This window comes from Xiphias gladius, chromosome 19 (assembly GCF_016859285.1).
Source record: "Xiphias gladius isolate SHS-SW01 ecotype Sanya breed wild chromosome 19, ASM1685928v1, whole genome shotgun sequence".
NCBI classification, from domain to species: Eukaryota; Metazoa; Chordata; class Actinopteri; order Istiophoriformes; family Xiphiidae; genus Xiphias; species Xiphias gladius.
This window is the reverse complement of record NC_053418.1, coordinates 700,158-720,000: the sequence shown is the minus strand read 5'-3', so window position 1 is coordinate 720,000 and position 19,843 is coordinate 700,158. Positions and strand designations below refer to the sequence as shown.

At 45.7% G+C, this 19,843-nt stretch overlaps 3 protein-coding genes across 7 annotated transcripts in view; 2 read left to right on the top strand and 1 right to left on the bottom strand.

The window, feature by feature from the left end:
- Positions 1-7,837, top strand: part of LOC120805396 (protein FAM240B) — a 9,852-nt gene extending 2,015 nt beyond the window's left edge. The window contains exons 2-3 of the mRNA XM_040155607.1: positions 1-120; positions 7,702-7,837. The exon at positions 1-120 is cut by the window's left edge and continues 2 nt beyond it. Of these exons, the coding sequence (XP_040011541.1) occupies positions 1-120; positions 7,702-7,813 (232 nt within the window). The 3' untranslated portion in view covers positions 7,814-7,837. The remainder of the gene's footprint in view (positions 121-7,701) is intronic.
- On the bottom strand, positions 7,302-17,893 carry nudt18 (nudix (nucleoside diphosphate linked moiety X)-type motif 18). Of its 2 annotated transcripts, XM_040155600.1 has the most exons (8): positions 17,741-17,893; positions 14,548-14,603; positions 14,263-14,435; positions 13,327-13,437; positions 11,773-11,875; positions 10,244-10,367; positions 9,723-9,847; positions 7,302-9,115 (listed from the first exon to the last, which is right to left on the bottom strand). In XM_040155600.1, the coding sequence occupies exons 3-8, from the start codon at positions 14,431-14,433 to the stop codon at positions 8,733-8,735; spliced, it is 1,017 nt and encodes a 338-aa protein (XP_040011534.1). In that variant the 5' UTR covers positions 14,434-14,435; positions 14,548-14,603; positions 17,741-17,893; the 3' UTR covers positions 7,302-8,732. The 2 variants fall into 2 exon arrangements, with proteins under 2 accessions (XP_040011534.1, XP_040011535.1); XM_040155601.1 differs by lacking the exon at positions 14,548-14,603 and having other exon boundaries at positions 17,741-17,892.
- On the top strand, positions 15,821-19,843 carry sdhaf1 (succinate dehydrogenase complex assembly factor 1). 4 transcript variants are annotated; one of them, XM_040155604.1, is made up of 3 exons: positions 18,075-18,296; positions 18,984-19,184; positions 19,326-19,843. In XM_040155604.1, exon 3 carries the CDS (start codon positions 19,361-19,363, stop codon positions 19,607-19,609), a length of 249 nt encoding a protein of 82 aa, XP_040011538.1. In that variant the 5' UTR covers positions 18,075-18,296; positions 18,984-19,184; positions 19,326-19,360; the 3' UTR covers positions 19,610-19,843. The 4 variants fall into 4 exon arrangements, with proteins under 4 accessions (XP_040011540.1, XP_040011536.1, XP_040011539.1 ...); XM_040155606.1 differs by lacking the exons at positions 18,075-18,296; positions 18,984-19,184 and adding an exon at positions 15,821-15,945; XM_040155602.1 differs by lacking the exon at positions 18,075-18,296 and adding an exon at positions 15,823-15,945 and having other exon boundaries at positions 18,984-19,843.

Here is a 19,843-nt window from a genome sequence, read left to right as displayed (position 1 = left end):
GAACGTGGCTCTGATCCATGACAGACTGCACACTAAGACGTTCTGGGAGAAGAGGATTAACGCTCAGTGTCAGCTCGCTGAGAGCGAGGAGCAGAGGATGAACAAGAGCGCGCTCAAGAAGTCAGTAACAACCCACCTGACAGCTCAACACCGCACAACAACACACACATTCACACGGCAGAGAGTCGGCCTCTGAATACAACGGTCTCGGTGTCCCGTTCTGTCGTGAGCGAAAGAAAACTGCCTTTAATGCAGTTTTTAAGTTGGTGAGCTGGTGTGAAATCGATCCAATAGCAGGTAATACCAGATCACCCATATCAATACTGATATTGATACTTTTTATTCTCAAAAGCAGCTACTGCACTGTCATGTAAGGGAGAGAAATATGTCAGGGTGTATGAGGTGAAGTAATAGGCTGCTTGTGAATACATCTTAATTACCACCAACTAATTCGCCAGAGATATTTCATTTTACTCTTCTCTATTTAGTGATTTAATCACATGCATGTTTAAACACAAGAGAGTTTTTAAAGGTAAGAGGTCGTCACTGCACTGATGCACATATTGCAACACTCTGAAGAGTGTTCACGTGCTCAGGATGTGATCTAAAATGCGATGGATCCAATTTTTGGCATTGATCCTTTTGACACTAGTGTTGATACTCAAAACAAGACTCTGTATCAGTAATATCGATACCTTGGGGATCGATCAGCCCACCACTAGTGTGAAACAAATAACTAAATGTGCATTATTCAAGGTGGAAAAGTTCATTGAAATCCCTTCAGTTCTAGGCGCATAGGGATCAGAGGAAATATGTGACGAATACACTGATAGATTCTAACACAAGACATTGGCCTTTTGACTTTACTTGACATTCAGTTTAGAGACAGGAAACATGGAGGTAGCCCCCTGGCAGGGAGTCAAACCATGGAAGCTGCAGTTATGTTTTTTCTTCTTTTTACCTTATTGATGATGAATTATTGTTATTATGTGCTATGGACCTTAACTGTTAGGCTACCAGGGTGCCCCTGACATGGACCAACTCAAATCCACAAAAGTGTGTGGACAGTGGGATGTTTCTAAAATGATTTTCTAATGGAGGATGGTCTGCAGATGATGGGTTAGTAGACTCAAAACATGTGCAATACATGGTTTCCACCAATCCATCCGTCATTGCATCTGTTCTCCGTCCTTGATCTGAGTCCGGGTTGCGGTGGTGGCAGCCACGAACTACAGCCCCTCCTGGAGGATCCCAAGGTGTTTCCAGGTCTGGTGGGATGTATGATCCCACCAGGGGATCTGCCTGCTCCACCTTACCCTCAATAAGGAACAAGGCCCTGAGATACTGCACTTGGTGCAGCAACTTGCCCCCAACCCAAAGGGGGAAATCCATCACATTCCAGCAGAGTATCTTGGCCTCAGACATGGGAGTGCTGACTTTCAACCCAGTTGCTTCATTCTTGCCTGCAAACTGCCCCAATCTGTGCTGGAGGTTGTGGTTTGATGAAGCAAACAGAACAACATCATCTGCAAAGAAGTGTCTTGAGTTCACCAGTTCATACACCCTCCACTCCTGCTGTACCCAGAGATTCTGTCCATGAAAAATCATCACAAAGCACAAACCTGGCTGAACTTAACTAAGTTAAACTTATTACCAAGGACAGGCTATAGACACACATCTCACCCCAGTTTTATACAAGGACTGGGTGGCTTGTAGAAATGCCCCCGGCACTGCCTATTCCCGCAATACACCCCAAAGAACATAGGCCTTATCCAAGTCCAGAAAAACGCATGCAGACTGGATAGGCATGACCCCCTCCCAACTCCCATGACCCCTACTGAATCCTGGTTCATTTGTTCCTCCTAGATCTGAGGTTTGTCATTTTAAAAACTCTTGAAAACCTTCCTCTGGAGACTAAGCAGTGTGAATCCCAATTATTGGAGCGAACCCTCGAGCTTTGAAAGTGGGAACCACCATACCCAACTGCTAGTCCACGGGCATGTCAAGCAAGAGAGCCTTATTAAATCCACAGACTTCAGCATCTCAGAGAGAATTTCAACCACCCCTCTGCTATTTCTGTCAAGGATATGGGCCTGTGGGCGTTCAGACTGAAAACAACCCAGCATTAAAAAATGCAAGGGGCTGCGTTGGAGGGGGGCACTGTGCAACAATGTCTAAATTTTGTCGAAACTATCCCAAGCTAAACAATAGAAATACAGGGTTGACATTATGAAGTAATCTCACAGGAATGCGTGTTTGCATGTGTTTGGTTGAACTTGCCAGATGACGTTGTGTTGCATTCAAGGAGAAATTTGTCCCCGGTTCAACTTTTTTGCCAGACGACCCTGTATTTTTTTCCGCTGAAGTCAGATAGCGTTAGCAGCCCTGCTGCATCGCGTGAGCGGTCCTATGCAAATGAATGCCAGGTGCCTTCAGTCCTCCCACTCTGTTGCCTCCACAGATGGCGTGTCTGCAGCTTCAGGAGTTCCTTCCACCACCCAACAATATTTTCAATCAAGGTCAGCGCTCCTCTTCCCCTGATGAGTCAAGCCTTGGCAAGACGCGGCAGCCCCTTTCGGAGTTGTTTTTAAGGTCACCCAGAAGTCTCCTTTCATCGCCTCCCTGTGCCCGACAGTTTCTGTAACTTTCGGAAACTTTCATCAGTCATGCCTGGTTCATACAATGATTTGCCAGCTGCGTGGAGGTGGGAAATTGGGCTGGATTTAAACGTCGCTTTCATCTCTTTTTTCTGTCTTGACACAACTTTTCTATCACTTTTAACGTGAACAAACAAGTGTTACCCTATGAATGTCTTCCGGGAGGACGTCTGAAAATGTGCTCAGTTTTCTCCACATTTAAACGATTATCACGCCTCGTCTCTCTCTATGACGGACGGCTTTTCGCCCCCTTTTCAAGCGAGACCGTCTGGATCAGCTTTGAACACTTGTCTTATGTCGCCACCCAGTGTTTTCGGATGGTGAAGGCGAAGGTGAGCTTCCAGGTGCTCACCTTCCCGCTCACCTCCCAGGAGAATGCCTATTCTAGGCAAAGTATCTCCTTTCCCGAAGACACCAATCTATGGAGGTTTTTGAATGTGGCGTCTGTGACCAAACTGAGAATGAAAGCGGTTTCAGTTGTGGTAGACATGTGACTGGCAAACAGACACATCTAAAAACAGATCCTCTCGTTACAAACAGCCTCGTCTCTCAGCGAGCTGGAGGACATGCCAGGACAAACACACACACTCGACCCTCGCAGACAGTGTGGTTGTTAAAGGTCTCAGTAATGGTGATCGCTAATGAGCGGAAATATCAGCCATACTGTAACTTGAACTCACCTCGCTCAGTCACTGACAAAAAGAAACCAAAAACCAAAAAACGACCTGCAGATGTTTCAGCTGTTCACACAGGAGAGGATGGCAGGCAGCCTTTCGATTGTTTTATTTTTCATGCAGTAACCGACATTTTTCTGTATTTTGTGTTTTTTTGTTTCTTAGTTCATCTTCTCTCCTAAACCTCTCTTACCTTCTGATGTATCTAACAAAATACAAAAGGAGAAAACTGCATCAATTGTATCCTGCAACATTTCCGATAGAGCACAAATGATGATGGTTATCTACGTCCTACTACTCGGATTTTAGATCTCACCAAACCAAATGCCAGGGGTTTAGATGGAAGCATTACAGCATTGTGATAAACTCAATAACCCTGTCTCTGAGAATTTACTGGATGGTCTCCAGCCAGAGTCCCGTCTGTGGTTCAGGTAACAAAAGCTCTGTGGTTCAGTTTCGGGAAAGACGGTGGTTCTGGTTCAGTGTAAACAGGTTGTGTCTGAAGTCTCTGTGAACTCCTTTCTGTATTAAACCAGACCAGGATCTTTCCTGAACCTGAACCAGGTACTGAGAGTCTGAGCAGAACCATAAACCAGTTTCATGATGCTGGAGTCTCTACAGGTGGATGTTGTTTTTATTTTGGCAGAAAACAAACACGTTGTCTGTGAAGATTTAACTGATACGTTCAGTATCAACATATTTTCAACTTTCCAACTTTATTAACAACATTTCCTCGTCACATTTATAGAAAACCTGATCTGGCTGCGATTATGTTTCCCTCAAAATGTGTTTGCTGTTGTAAATTAGTCGTAAATGAACGTCACTTCTAGGCGACAGGGTCGGGTAACTGAAGATCAAGTCGGCGTGCCCTGCAATCTGCTCGCCTGAGAGCTGCGCCGCGCTCGATACTCGGAAACCTGAAAAACCTCGGCACATTGAGCAGCCCAGGCCTGGTCCAGGCAGGCCTGGGCTGCAACCTAAAAACGCAGACTTGTAGGCGACAGAGTCCGGTTCATACCGTTTACCGCTGCAGTGTTATCAGGTCCGTGAGCAGGCAGGATCCCCTTCTGTCAGACTCCTTCATACATCATAATGGGATTTTCAGGTGTATGGTAAATATCCTCCTATTAAACCTTCACCTCTTACACCAACTATTAGTCCTATCCCTCCTAACTCCAGTCCTCTCCTCCCCTATCCCCCCTTAACCTCACGCCACCTCCTCAGCCCATCACACCTAATCCCCCTGCTATCCATTACCCTGTCCCCCTGATCCCCCACCTATCACTACCATGTATCTCCTAATCCCCCAGCTATCTGTTACCATGTGCCCCCCCCCCAGTTGCTCCTAACCCGGGTCTATTCCTCGCTAATTGTGTGCGTTGTGTGCGACCTGGCCAGAGGCTGGAAAAACGTGCTGCAGAGAGCGGAGGTGATAATCGCAGAGTGATGACTGATGGACGCCGGCTGACACAGATACACGCAGGCTGAAATTAGAAGATATTCTCATCCGAATATTCACTTTACCACTTCTCCATCGGGATGTGAAGGAAAACCGAAATCAAATCAAATTACATTTTTATGATCAAATTGATGCAACGTTCATCTACTGATATTTTGTTTCGATCTCTTCTGATATTTTATTCATTACCTTTTTATTTTTATGTAGTGATAAATGACATTCAGAGTGGACAGCAAAGGCAGAATTAAAAATTCAGTTTTACTCTCTCTGCTCTCCGTGTTTAAACGTGTGAGAGCTGCAACAATCAGTCAGTTAACTGATTAGTCGATCACAAGAGAATTAATTGACAACTGTTTTGATACTTGATTAATTAATAGTTTAATTATTTTTTCAAGGAAACATGTCAAATATTCTATTTTTCCACATTTTCAAATGTGAAAATTTGATGATTTGAGATTTTAAATACATAAAATCCACTTGACTTAACTGTAGCTGACAATGGGTTATGTGGCAGTAAAGTTAGAAGAGATTCAGCCATTTTTGAGTAGTTCAGGTGTTTACCAGTGGACAGAAATCTTTTCCGACACGACCCGGAAACTTCAGTATTTATTCCAATCGTTTTCACATTTGAACTGTGCTTTAAAAATGAGTCTTAGGCTGTAAAAGCTGGATCATGAGCTCAGTCGTTCTCTTCACGCATTTGTTTACGTTTGGTTACGTTTAGTGTAAATGAGACGACGTCTTCATTATAACATTAAGATTTTCTCAGCACTGCTGGTTAACACGAGATTAAATCACTGTTGTCATCGGAAACAGAAACACAAATCTGTAAATGAGACCAACGAGATGTTGAGCTCAGCTGCATTAAAACCCAGTGAAGATGGTCACAGAGCAGGAGGTTTAACAGACTGACACTCTGCAGAGTAACAGACTGTCTGTCGCTGCCCAGTCACAGGTGAGGTCAACTGTGTTCGTCTCTAACTTTCTCTGTAGTCACATTTTAAATGTTGATACGGCCGAACACACAACTGTCGTCATTAACCTGAATTTATGTCCAGTTTATCGTAAGATCCAGATGTTATCAGCCGGCCGTCTCTCTCCTCACCAGATGTTGCTGGGATGCAGTTTTGTTGTTTAACTGAAAAGAGATTTACCTGTTCTCATGTTGTTCAGGTGTTTGACTGTGGACGCAGCTCTCTGCTAAAACCACCTGACACAAAAAGGGCATCATAAAAATTACACAATATTGTGTAGTTGAGTCTGGGGCCTTTATGTCTACCTGCCTGCCTGCCTGCCTGCCTGCCTGCCTGCCTGCCTGCCTGCCTGCCTGCCTGCCTGTCTGTCTGTCTGTCTGTCTGTCTGTCTGTCTGTCTGTCTGCCTGCCTGCCTGCCTGCCTGTCTGCCTGCCTGCCTGCCTGCCTGCCTGCCTGCCTGCCTGCCTGCCTGTCTATTTATCTGCCTGCCTGCCTGCCTGCCTGCCTGCCTGCCTGCCTGCCTGCCTGCCTGCCTGCCTGCCTGCCTGCCTGCCTGCCTGTCTGTCTGTCTGTCTGTCTGTCTGCCTGCCTGCCTGCCTGCCTGCCTGCCTGTCTGTCTGCCTGCCTGCCTGCCTGCCTGCCTGCCTGCCTGCCTGTCTATTTATCTGCCTGCCTGCCTGAGGTCAGGAGGATTATCAGCAACTGGAAGAACAAATGAAATAATCCAGAAAACTCGACAGGAAGGTGGCAAAGAGACAGTGCAGACAGCTGACAGTGAGGGTTAGGTTACACACACACACACACACACACACATTTACCCATGTACCGTATGTGTGGACTTTCTTTGTCTTTCTGTCTCATTCACCCACTGATACACATTAGCATTTTCCATCTGTTGCAAACACACACTCAGTGATGTTGCTGTGCATGTGACTGATGGGGAAACAAAGGAGCGAAGGGAAGCGCCGACCTGACAGAGACAACACACCGGCTGTCACCAGACACCAGATCTGCCGCCGACTCCGAGTCCGCCAACACCACAGCAGCACCTTAACCACTAAGTATTACGTTGCTGCTGCTTCTACACACACTGTGTGGATCAAAACAGGAAGGGGGGGTCCACCGCAAAGGCCTGATCACCTTCAGTGACAAGTCCAGATTTTATAGGGCCATTAATACGGCCCCGCCTCAGGATCTCAGGCAGCGATGCGGCTCATCCTGACCATTCAAGGCTTTAAAACCGCAACAGTGAAATCCGACAGGTAACCAGTGAAGAGCTGGTGCGATGTGGTCGCTTCTCTTAGAAGGAGCTGAAAACCTGGTGGTGTTTTGTTTAAGTTGTTGTCTGCTGATGTTTCAAGTGTGTAGCAATAGTGAGGTCCGGGGGAAATCTAGTTCTGCAAATGAGAGGAGAGACCGGATCTTACTGAAATGTCTCCGTTGGCAAAACAAAACAAAACAAAAAAACAGGATTGGACAGCTTCTATCACCTGAGCATAAAAGGACAAAGTCAAAAAGTGCACCTTGGTTACGGGGTCTCATTTTTATTATCATCAGACAATTCAAATCAGCTCAATACCGTTACGTCACTGTGCAAGTTACAGGTATGAGGGAGTTAAGTGTGCGCTCTCCGTCAAAGCCGCATTACAAAAGCAAATACAAAATCGATGTATATACAACATAGTAAATACAAGAAAAGAGCTGTTCTGGTACAAGTGAATTCTTCATCCTCCAGCCCCCGTTTTTAATGAAGATGTCTGCTTCTAATAAGTGACACGAGGCTGCAGCACTGCTCCGCTCCGACATATCGGTAATATAACACGGACACCGCATGCGGGGACAAATCCGGACGACCTCGGCGATGATACTAAGTTTACGGTTCCTTCGGGCTGCGGGAGAGGAGGCAAAATAAAGAGCTTCCTGTGTGTGTTTTACAGGCTGAGGGGGGAGTGGCTGGTCCGTCTGGAGAACCGAACCAAACACCTGAAGAGCCTCGACGACAACTACATCAGGAAGGTGTCGACGGAGACGGCGGCTGACCAGACGTGAGCCGACAAACTGGGCTGACGAAGCACTTTGACGTCGAGCGCTGTCTCCCTTTAAACAGGAATAAAGAGGAATAAAGTGACTTTTTTGGCAAATACGTTCAGCCTGATCAGCTTCATGTTGTGTGAGATTTGAATTCCGATTTTTTTGCGTTTACTTCTGTAGACCTCTGAGGTGAGCACGTAGCTCATTTGCTTGCAGGAATCATGAGAATGTGCACATCATCTTTAAACCGAGGGTATAAACGCTATTTGTTGACAAACATCCCTTTCGGTGTTTTGGACCAGAGCCATAGCCATGATTCTAGAAAAGCTGAGCTCAGGAATTCAAATTCCGTCAATGCCACAACGCCTCCCTAAGAAATGACATTAATTCACTGGGAAGTGACATTTTCTCTGCCGACATCTTGGTCTAAGTTCCTGCTTTAAAGAACTTTCCACCAAGTTCTCCGCACGGTTTCCCATCGTCTGAGCTCCGACTGCAGCTCTTTTAGCGACCTCTTCTTCTGTGGTGGTGTAACGCCGGCGCCTGGAGAATCGGCTCCACCAGCTGTTGGTCAGCTCACGTTCACACAGCAGCAGCGGAGGGAAACCAGACTTGACTCAGATTTATTTCAGTGATTTTCTGGAGATTTGGTTAGAATTTCAGCTACATTTGGATGGAAACCCGGTTGGTGTCAGTGCCTACAGCAGGATTTCCACCTCAACATCTCATGTTTTCAGGCTTCATCACAAACGTTTCCCTGACAGATTCAGAATCTTTCTTATGAAGTCAAACATACATGTTACTATTTTATTGCTCCGTTCACATTTAAATTTACCACATTCCAACCACTAAATAAAACTAGACATTATTTTCGTTCAGAATAAAAGCTCCTTTCTTAAGATGTTCTTTTCACAGTAAGAGTTCTCTCGTTTTGTGGTCAGTAGAGGCTGTGAAGAGGGAGGACGGACGTGTGTTTGGTCTTTTCCAGCAGTTTCTCTCTCAGTGTTCGTTTCTGGACTTCCACCCAGACGTATCGAGGGTTTTCCACAGGTGGAGGTCGTCCCGTTGGCGTCCACTCCACCTTCTCCCCGTCTTCGTTGCGTTGCACTCGGTCGGGCACCAGCGCCACCAGCGTGTTGAAGCACACGCCGTCCGTCTTCCCGTGCTGCCTGCCGTTGTGCTGCAGGCTGAGGACGCCCAGCGTGTTGATGTCGTGGTCGTAGTACACCGACGGCATGGCCTCCTGCACCACCACGTTGGCCGCCCAGGTCACCGTGTGTGTCTTCACCGCCGCTCCTGTGGGGAGGTGGAGGCCCGGAGCTGCAGGACACAGAGGTTTCAGTGAGATTTCCATGTCTTTTTGATTATAAAGCAGGTCAAGGTGCAGTATCAATACCGTGAAAGCATCAAAACGCACAATCCCCTGAGAAACACACACAGCCCGGATCCAGAACCTGTGGCTGTGGACTTCCTTAACGTCACGACGAAACAGTCACGCCCTCAGCCCCGCATGCGCTTTTGTTACGAGATAATCAACGTTATCTGCTTCATCTCTGACTGGTCATAATGTTTTGGTTCATCGGTGTGTTTCAGTCAGGACCACGGTGGTGGACTGGGAGACCCTTTGTCATCCCCAGGGCCCTGCTGCCAGCGTGGATATAAAGACCAAGAGGGCAAAGAGAGCTCGTTTATTCCTTTTCAAAGAGACCCTCCGCTGTGAAAAGCCGGGCAGCTCACATCTGTGATTATCTGGACTTTTAGGGGAAAGAACTTTGTTTCAGCTTTTTACAAAAACATCGGCCGAGTCATTCTAATCAGCAGCGTGATCTTAATCTTGATTTACAATTTGAATCTAGAACTTCCGACTTGACAAAAACCCTGAAGTAAAGTTATTTTTGAACGACGAAGAGTCAGAACAGTTTTGTACCTTTGATGAGCAGGATCCAGATCTGATCCTCAGTGTTGGTGAAGACCAGGACGACTCTCTGCACCACGTGACGGCAGCTCAGGTCTACAGGTAACGTGACGGGATGCCAGGGATCCTGACGGTACCTGAAAGCAGCAGAGTTACTATTCAGCTTCGCAGTCTCACTGTTTCCTTCACTATGTACACGGAGAATTTCAGACTACGTTCACTGAAGCTGTGGGAAAACCCTTCAACTGACCCTAATCCCAAAAACAAAACATTCAAAATGGGTAGTTGTGCTGTCATTTTAAGAAAACAAATATTTACGTCATATTTCATAAACCAGGAACATCACTTTATGTAGGACAGGATATAGAAATGTGTGGGCTTTGTGGAATAGGACAGGAACAGTCTGAGATTTCGTTAAACCCTCTTGTTCTCAGTCAGATCTTTCAGTTTCACCTCTGTGTCCAGTACAGAGAAGGATCCAGGACTTTGTTTAGCCTTAAATCAGCACAATGACGGGAGGTTTAATGTCGTACTTGAGGCCACAGTCGATGAGACGGAGAATGTCTCGTCCTCTCAGAGGGAGGACAGACTGTCTGTCCCACCAGGAGGCCTGAAGAGACTCCTGATCTGCTGCTGACAGAGTCTTTATACTCCCGCCTGACACACACACACACACACACACACACACACACACACACACACACACACACACACAAAGAGAGATGAGGTCAGTCCTGATTACTTCATTAAAGTTCTTTATTGTTCATCTGAAAAAAAAAAAAAAACACCTTCACCTGTAGCTTTGTCCCAAGTCAAAGTCAGGGGTCCAAACTCACAAGAACAGGACACAGTGCGCTCAGCTGCACAAGCTCAGAGATTCAGTTTACTACGATTTACGCCAAAGAGAGTTCTCACGTCGGAGAAGCAGCTGCCGGAGCACGACCGGATTTCTTTTAACGATGAATGGATCAAAAAAGCTGCCGGTTATTTTTCCGTCGATCGATTAATCGACTACTCGTTTCAGCCGCGGTGGGAAGATCTGTGTGGTAAGGAGCCAATAGTCCACAGAGGCAGATCAAGTTTTACTTGTAAAGCCCAATATCACAAACCACAGATGAGCCTCGAGGGGCTCAACAACCCGTACAACATACGACTCCCCAGAAAACCGTCAACGGAAAAATGGAAGACACCTGAGGAAGAGCAACAGAGGAGGGAAAGACAGGAAACAGATGACGTGTCTACAGATCAGAGGAACAGTAGATTTACAGTGGAGACGATCAGGACGACGACATTAGTCTGTTGCTTAACAGCAAACGGTCCAGTAAAAACAGGAATCCTAACTTGACCTTCAGTCCAACTGACGTGGCAGCTACAAACTCTGGATTTACACTTCAGGACTGGTCTCCTTGGGAAGACTGTGGACGCTAGACGAGCTGGCGTTTCTCATTTCTATGAAAATGTGTTTTGATAAAACGAACACATTAAAAATATGAACTCTTGATTTCTCCCGTGAAAAATTCTGGAAACTTAAAGATCCTCTCGTATAGAAATACTCTGCTCTGAATAATAATTTGTGTCTGATATTTTTTTTCCTACAAAAGGTTCACTTGACCGCTTAAAATAATTACTCACTGAAAATCTGTGTGAATATGTAAATATTGTTCATTTCTCAAGTTTAAAGGCTACTTCACTGAAAAGTCTGGACCCGGATTGGCTCCAGACCAGTTGTGATGTCATAAATCCTGCAGGTTTTGTTCAGAGAAACAACATCGTTCTGCACAGTGAAGTCGTCAACATCGAATCAACATGAACGTCCAGAAAGAAGCTATACAGCAATAAATGCGGAAAAGTGAATGGGCTTCAACCAACAAGAAGAAATGCTGGGTTTTGAGTGGAATGGGACTTTAATTTGGGGACAAAATACCTGCTGAGGGTCAGACTCCACCAAGTGAGTCCTGGGCTGTTTGAGGGTTCAGACGTGGTTTTAAGATTAAAGGTTGGAAGAAGGTTTAGGTAAAGATTAGGGGTTGGATTGTGTGAGTAAGTGTGAGCGACCTCTGACCTGTGACTTTGGCCAGGAAGATGAAGCGGATCCACTGCGGTCCCTGCTCCTGGATCAGCAGCAATGTGATTGGCTCACAGTCAAACCCCGCCTCTTCCTTCACCTGCAGACACACAGAGCTTCAACTCAGGTAAACTGGACAGGTGTGTGTGTGTGTGTGGAGTTCTATCACAGATGTTGTGGGAACATAAGTTGACACAGTCACGTTGTTGGAACTCGGTTGCGTTTTGTTTTTTTTTTGATTGTTGTTTTCCAAACGTATCAAAGCAGAACGGTGACAGAGGAGGATGACTGTGTCACATATACACCGATCAGCCACGACGTTAGAACCACTGACAGCTGAAGTGAATACCACTGGTTATCTGGTTACTGCGGCACCTGTCAGGGGGTGGGATGTGCTAGGCAGCAGGTGAACAGTCAGTTCCTGAAGTTGATGTGCTGGAAGCGGGAGAAAATGGCGAGCGTAACGATCTGAGCGACTCTGACAAGAGCCGAACTGAGATTATTGCGAGACGACTGGGTCAGAGCACCTCCAGGACGCAGGTCTTGGGGGGTGTTCCTGGTATGCAGAAGTCAGTACCTACCAAAAGGGCTCCAAGGAAGGAAAACCGGGGAAGCGGGTGCCCACGGCTCACTGATGCGGGTGGGGAGTGATGGTTGGCCCGTGTGGTTTAATCCCACAGAAGAGCGACTGTAGCACAGGCTGCTGAAGACCTTAATGCTGGCTATGACGGAAAGCTGTCAGGACACACACTGCATCCCAGGTTGCTGCTCGTGGGGCAGCCCAGCTGTCTCCATGCTGACCCCCGTCCACCACCCAAAGCGCCTACAATGGGCACTGGAGCGTCAGAACCGGACCATGGAGCCTTGGAAGAAGGTGGCCTGAGCTGATGAATCACATTTTCTTTTACATCTTGTGGACGGCCGGGGCACGTGCGTCGTTTACCTGGGGAAGAAATGGCACCAGGATGCACTGTGGGAAGAAGTCAGGCCTGCGGAGGCGGTGTGATGTTCTGGCCAAAGTTCTGCTGGGGAACCCTGGGTCCTTTGACACATATCACCTACCCAAATCCACCTCTTCATTGCAGCGGTACAAATCTGATGGCAGTGGCCTCTCTCAGCAGGATAGTGCCCCCTGTCACACTGCAAAAACTGTTCAGGAACGGCTTGAGGAACAAAGAGTTCAAGGTTTCCGCTCCAGATTCCCCAGATCTCAGTCTGATCCAGTCTGTGCTGGAGAAACAAGTTCGGTCCATGGAGGCCCCACCTCGCAGCTTAGAGGACTTAGTGGATCTGATGCTAACACCTTGCTTATATATATAAATAAATATGTGTGTGTGTGTGACAGTGTGTGTAACAGTGTGAGAGTGTGTGTGTGTGTGTGAGAGTGTGAGAGTGTGTGTGTGTGTGTGAGAGTGTGAGAGTGTGTGTGTGTGTGTGTGACAGTGTGAGAGTGTGTGTGTGTGTGACAGTGTGAGAGTGTGTGTGTGTGTGTGACAGTGTGAGAGTGTGTGTGTGTATGTGTATGTGTGTGTGTGTGAGAGTGTGTCTCACCTCCCTCCTCAGCGCCTCCTCCAGGCTCTCCCCCACCTCGACCTTCCCCGCAGGAAGGTACCACTGTTTATAACAGTCCTGCTTCGCCTCCTGCACCATCAGCACCTCCTCCTGTGGAGCACAACCACACACACACACAGTCTTGTTTCACTATCACTCATTTACATATTGCATTCCCAAACCTCTTATCCTGACCTAAACCTGATTCTAACCTGACCCCTAAAACCAGGTCTTGAACCCTCAAAAAAGCAGTCTCTATCCATGGAGACACGAGTCCCCATAGGTTGCAAACACACACACACACACACACACACACACACACACACACACACACACACACACACACACACACACACACACACACACACACACACACACACACACACACACACACACACACACACAGCCTCACCCAGACTACAGTTATCTGTACACGAGCTGCAATATTCAGAAAAAAAAACCCAGTTAACACGACCAACAAGAAATGAACATTTGAAGAAAGTGTCATTTTACATTTTAAATTTGTGGCTAAATTAAGTCATAAATTACAAAACATTAAGGACACGTTTGAAATAAAGAAAAAGTTCCTCATTCGGGAGCCTTTGCTGCTTTTCTTTATCTCATGAGAGCAAAATGATCATTTTTAGATTTTGGACTGTTGGACAGACAAAAACAAGCAGTTTGAAGACGTCCTGTAACACTGTCAGACTCAAGATGGAGAGTTTAAGAAAAGGATTAAAATCGAACCAAAGATGTCGTCTTTTTTTATTCAACACTTCTTCTTTCTTGTCAAAACCCGATTTAGACCCAACGACTCACAGGTTAATCAAGAAAACAGCGGGCAGATAAACTGACGACCTCTCTTCTCTCCTCAGCCCAACTTTCACAGCTTCAACCGTCACAGGAGGATCAGAGGAACGTGTCGGGACGCGTCACCTTGTCGTCGAAGATGACGGCGCAGACGATGTAGGTGACGTTCTTCTTCAGAGTCGCCGGTTTGCTCTGCTCCAGGCCCACGTCACAGCCGGTGACCTCTGACCCCTGACCGCTCAGCAGCCTCTCCACCTGCTCCTCCACCTGCCGCCGCTCCTCCTCCGTCACCTCCATGTCTACAGAGACACACACAAGCAGGAAAACACACGTTGCGGCAAAGACAACCAGATAAATAAACACAAACATATGACTACTATTTACTCTGCAAGGGGGTGCGCATTTTTTCACCTGCCAGGTGTTTTATTATACTGAAATCCACCAGAAAGCAGACACCAGATCAGTCTCTGTTGGGTAAAAATAAGAATTATTACAGTTTTTCATGGTAACAGATGTTTAAAAACCACAATATGAGATCTGAGAGGCAGGTGAGGTGACATTTTGATGAATATTTCTGAATAACAGCATCAAAAGTATTAAAAACCGGTCCAGTGCTGGACAGTACTGACAGCCGGCACCCAATGTCTGGTCAGAATCATAATCCCGTTGACTGATTCTTCGATCTGATTTCGTGTCGGTGATTGAGTGGTTGCGACCGGTCACCAACACGTCCGCGGTTTAATTCCCTTTAAAGCTTAAATGTACCAGGAACACTCAACTATCTTTTGCCAGTTTTATCCAAAAAAACGTAAATGTGTTCAGACAACATTTAACATTCAACAACTTTGGCCTGACACTGATGACATTGGTTCAACTTGTATTTAGTGAGGGTGGTTTCGTTGGCCAGAAACACCTGCTAACAGCCACACAGTGTCACACTGCACTGGGAGCTGCCCAGTGAAAACCACAGTCTGAGCAGCTGGTCACTGAGCAGCTTAACCGGAGCAGCTGAGGTTTAGGGGTCTTGCTCAGAGGCACCTCAATGGTGGTAATGAGTGGATTATCATTATTATCATTAACTTAATGGCCACGGCTTCCTGCTATTTTTAGTTTATTTGCTGGGATGTTGAATGACGGAAGAAACATAAAACATCTGTACAACTGAATCTAATCCAAGCAAACAGCTGTGCAATAAATCCAACCTTTGTCAAGTTGATTAATTCTATTCTTTTCATTAACACTGTGTCACAGACGAGTTGATTCACCTTTTTGTTCACTGTGGAAACTGTTGGTCCCAAGGTGACACCAGTAACCAAGAATCACACAACTACTACTTCTGTTTTACTAAACTGTCAGTATTCTGCCAGTTGACACCAATTAATTTAATTTTACTACTTACTACTAATTAATAATTAGTAGTAACTTAATACGCGTGTAAGTTGATTTTAGTGCCCCAATCGGCTCTTTCTCACTCAGCGAATGGCCTTGAAATGATCCTGAAAACACAGCCTCTATCAGCGGATTCATCTCCTGCCACTCCGCCTGTTCCAGCCAATGGTCGAGTTGTGTTAGCGACCAATTAAGGCCGCGGCCAATCAGGGAAAGACACCGACAACGGCTCCATCCGGCTCTCCAGCCACATTCCCTGTCACAGCCTGGGTGTTGCTGATAGGTCACCACATCAGAAGTGGGTGCGGCGCCTCCTGCTGGCAGGATTCATCTTTTTTCTTCTTACAACAGTTTGACACTGGACTCTTCTGCTTCAGAGATGTTTGTGGACAGAGAGAGATCCTGTACATCCATGACACTGTGAGTTAAATAAATTATCCAGTTGAGAAGGTTGAGAAATATTGATGCTGGTGTTTCCTTTGTTACCAGTTAGATAACGTGGTTTAGTAAATTTACTCTCTGTATACAATTTCATATTATTCTTTTTAGTGTGTGTGTGAGTTAACAATAGGTTGAGTCAGATCCATGTGCTTTATCTGTCACTGTTGTTAGTAGTATACATAAACTGAAGTGATATTTTCTGTTCAGTCTGATTGTTCAGTTGTTTGTTTGATGTAGTTTATAATCTGCAGTTTATAATCAGTGCAAACGCTGCATGTTATTCCTACGCTTTGTTAATTCGCATAAACCACATCAGTTCACAGATCTGAAATCAGTTATATTCAAAGTACTCTCACCGAGCACTTTATTAGGAACACCTGTACAGCTGCTTATTCATCAACTATCCAATCAGCCAATCATGTGGCAGCAGTTTAATGCACAACATCCTGTGGATACAGGTGAGGAGCTTCAGTTGATGTTCACATCAAACATCAGACTGGGGACAAAATCTGATCTCAGTGACTTTGACTGTGACGTGACTGTTGGTTTGAGTGTTTGTGAAACTGCTGATCTCCTCTAGAGGAGCTGACTGAAAGGCTACGGTGACTCAGATAAACACTTTTTACAACTGTGGGGAGCAGAGAAGCTTCTCGGGATGAACAACACGTCCAACCTTGAGGGGGATGGACTACAACAGCAGAAGACCACGTCAGGTTCCAGTCCTGTCACCCAAGAACAGAAATCTGAGCCTGCAGTGGGCACAGGCTGCACCAACACTGGGCAGTTGAAGACTGGAAAAACGTAGCCTGGTCTGATGGATCTGGATTTCTGCTGAGGCAGCAGATGGTCGGGTCAGAATCTGGTCACAACAGCATGAATCCATGGACCCAACCTGCCTCGTGTCAACAGTCCAGACTGGTGGTGGTGTGATGGTGTGGGGGAGGTTTTCTTGGCTCCACTTTGGGCCTTAATACCAACCAATCACGGTCTGAATGCCACAGCCTGTCTGAGTGTTGTTGTTGACCATGTGCCGCCCTTCATGGCCACAGTTTACCATCTTCTAATGGCTACTTCCAGCAGGATAATCCACCAGGTCACAAAGTAAAGTCGTTTAAAAACCGGTTTCATGAACGTGACCTTGAGTTCAGTGGACTTCAGTGGCCCCTCCAGTCTCCAGATCTGGATCCAGGTGAACACCTCTGACATGTGGTAGAACAGGAGACTGGCAGCTTGAATGTGAAGCTGAAAATCAGCAGAAATGACGCGATGCAGTCGTGTCGACATGGACCAGAATCTCAGAGGAAAGTTTCCAACATCTCTTGGAATCCAGACCACGAAGACCTGAGCTTGTTCGAGATCAAAAGGAGGAACTAGCCAGTGTTAGTGTGGTGTTCCTAATAAAGTGCTCGCCGAGTGTATGTAAATAAAGAACATCTTCTTCTCCTGTTTTTACCGGATTTCCTGTGGCAAATTTACTTAATCTTTCCCTAACAAATACCAGTACTCGTTGTAATATGAGGCAATGAAAAAGTGCTATGAAAAAAAAACTTCATTTCTTAAATTTAGTGTTTAATGGCCTGGTGTCAGGGCTGAACATGCAAAGGTTCGTGGCTTATAAGCTAAAGTAAATTTGTGGAGTCAGAGGGCTCTGACAGCAGCTAACGTTAGCAGAGAGTCGAGAAAACCCGTTTTCCCAGTTTTCTCAAACGTCGCAGCAGGAAACGATATTTATCAAACACTCAGAAGAAAAAATCAGATAAATAAACTGACGAACCTTTGTGTGGTTAACAGCGACGTTGGGTTTCCATTCATCGGCTGACTGCTGCTGCTCTGTTTTGACATTTGACACCTTTAACCCAGACGGGAAGTGCACATACGCTTCCGTGTCGGGATTTTCGGCACTAAAGCGTCAGAACAGTGCTAGGTGCTGGCAACATTTTGGTTGATTTTTATTTGGATAATCGATTAGTCAGCGATTGAAGGAGTCAAAGAATTACTGGTTTCTGTGTCACAAATCTAAACGCTTTTGCTCAAGTAGTGGATCTGAATACTTTCCCCAAACACCGGAACAGGTTGAAGTATACTTTCTAGACATTTTATTGTGAATTCACTTGCCGGAAGTCACGTGTTTTGTAGTCTTTTAGCGCCACAGTGGTGGTGTAACGTTTAGTAAGGTCACACAGAGGCTCTTTACATTAGCTAACACCGCTATTTGAAGTCAGTTTATGTTAGAGATGAATTTTAGGATTGATGAACTATCTAACGTTTTACCGACACAAAGACTTTAATCAGCGGAGTCGGTTTGTACCGGTAAACATTTGTTAATCTAGGTAAGTTAAGCTAGTTCATTTTTACTGTTCTCTCCTCCTGTCCCCTCGTTTCGTTTAGGTGACATTATGTGTTTTTCTGTCGAAATTAGTTTTTTAAAACATTAGCAGCTGGCTGAGAGATTCTGTGGGGTTTTGGGTCAGTTGTAAAAAGCAAACCTTTTGGTTTTATTGAAGCTATATCTACTACTTTCCCTTAACACCTGAAGCAAAGGGCTGCCTTTATTTTGTGCTGCTGCTGCTGCTGCTGCTAGCACCACAACCGCCACCGTATCTACTACCACTGCAACAACACCTCCACCTGCGCCTGGAGAGTGTCTGTAAGGTTTATGGAGAGGGTGATATTTCCAGTACTGATATCTTTTTATAAAGTTAAAATACCAATACAACACAATGAAAATACCCCATTTCACGTAAAAGTCCAGCTTTCATCATTTTATTGAAGCAGAATTACAAATTTATTAGCAGCTAAATGTATCGTAAAATACCTGTCAAAGTAAAAGTACTCATTAGGTGCATATATCAGCCTATATTTTTCTCTTTTATTACTGATGCATTAAGGTGTAGTTTAATATAAAAATCTTTTAACCTCTGCATATTTTTATTTGTATAATTCACGGTATAGTTAACAACGGTGTACTGATGTTGTCAAATCATGTAAACCTGTGTTTGTTTGTTGTGCTCCTGCAGTCAAACATCGGATCCTCCCTCGGTCTGATCTGCATCAGCTCGACACCTGGAAATCTCGGACTTCTTCTTAGCCAATCAGAGCTCCCCCTGCTCCCTGCACACAAACCCCTCATGAATATGATACTAGGAGAAGCTCGGTGATCTGCTGAGAGTTGAATCTGTTGTTTAAAAACTGTACTGACTTCGTATTTGCAGAGAGAGGTTGGAGGTTTTCCCATTCACGTCAATACAGTCAGACTTAAACTAGTGGGCATTAGAGGAACTGCAGCTGAAGATACTGGTCTCAAGATGTTTTTCTAGCCTCCTGCTGAGCTGGTTTCTAATTTTTCTCTGTTTTTAAAGGAGAAACTTTTGTCTTGTGAGGTCGAGTTTGTCCGATGGCGCGTCACAGTAAGCTGCAGAAGCAGGTCCTGGCTCTGTACCGGCAGTTCCTCCGGGCCGGTCAGGACAAACCGGGCTTCATACCCCGAATCCGAGACGAGTTCAGGGAGAACGCTCGCATCAAGAAGACGGACGTGATGTACATCGAGTATCTGTACCGGCGAGGACAGAGGCAGCTGGAGCAGCTGAAGGACGTCAACACCAAACAGCTGGGCTCCTTCTCCAAACCCAAAGACCAGAGCTGACCTCTGGCCCACACCACGTCATTTTGACCGTGAACAACGCCAACAAATACCTCCTAAAGACTTTGTTACTACCAAAATGTCATGTTGAGATGCTGGGCCCAAGACCAGTTGCTCAGAATGAAGAGAACATGCAATGTGAAACATAAAATACTTGTTTTGGACATTTGGAAAGAAAATATTTAAGCGCAACATTTCACTGTCTCTGGTTGTGTTTTTTTTTTTTTTATTATTATG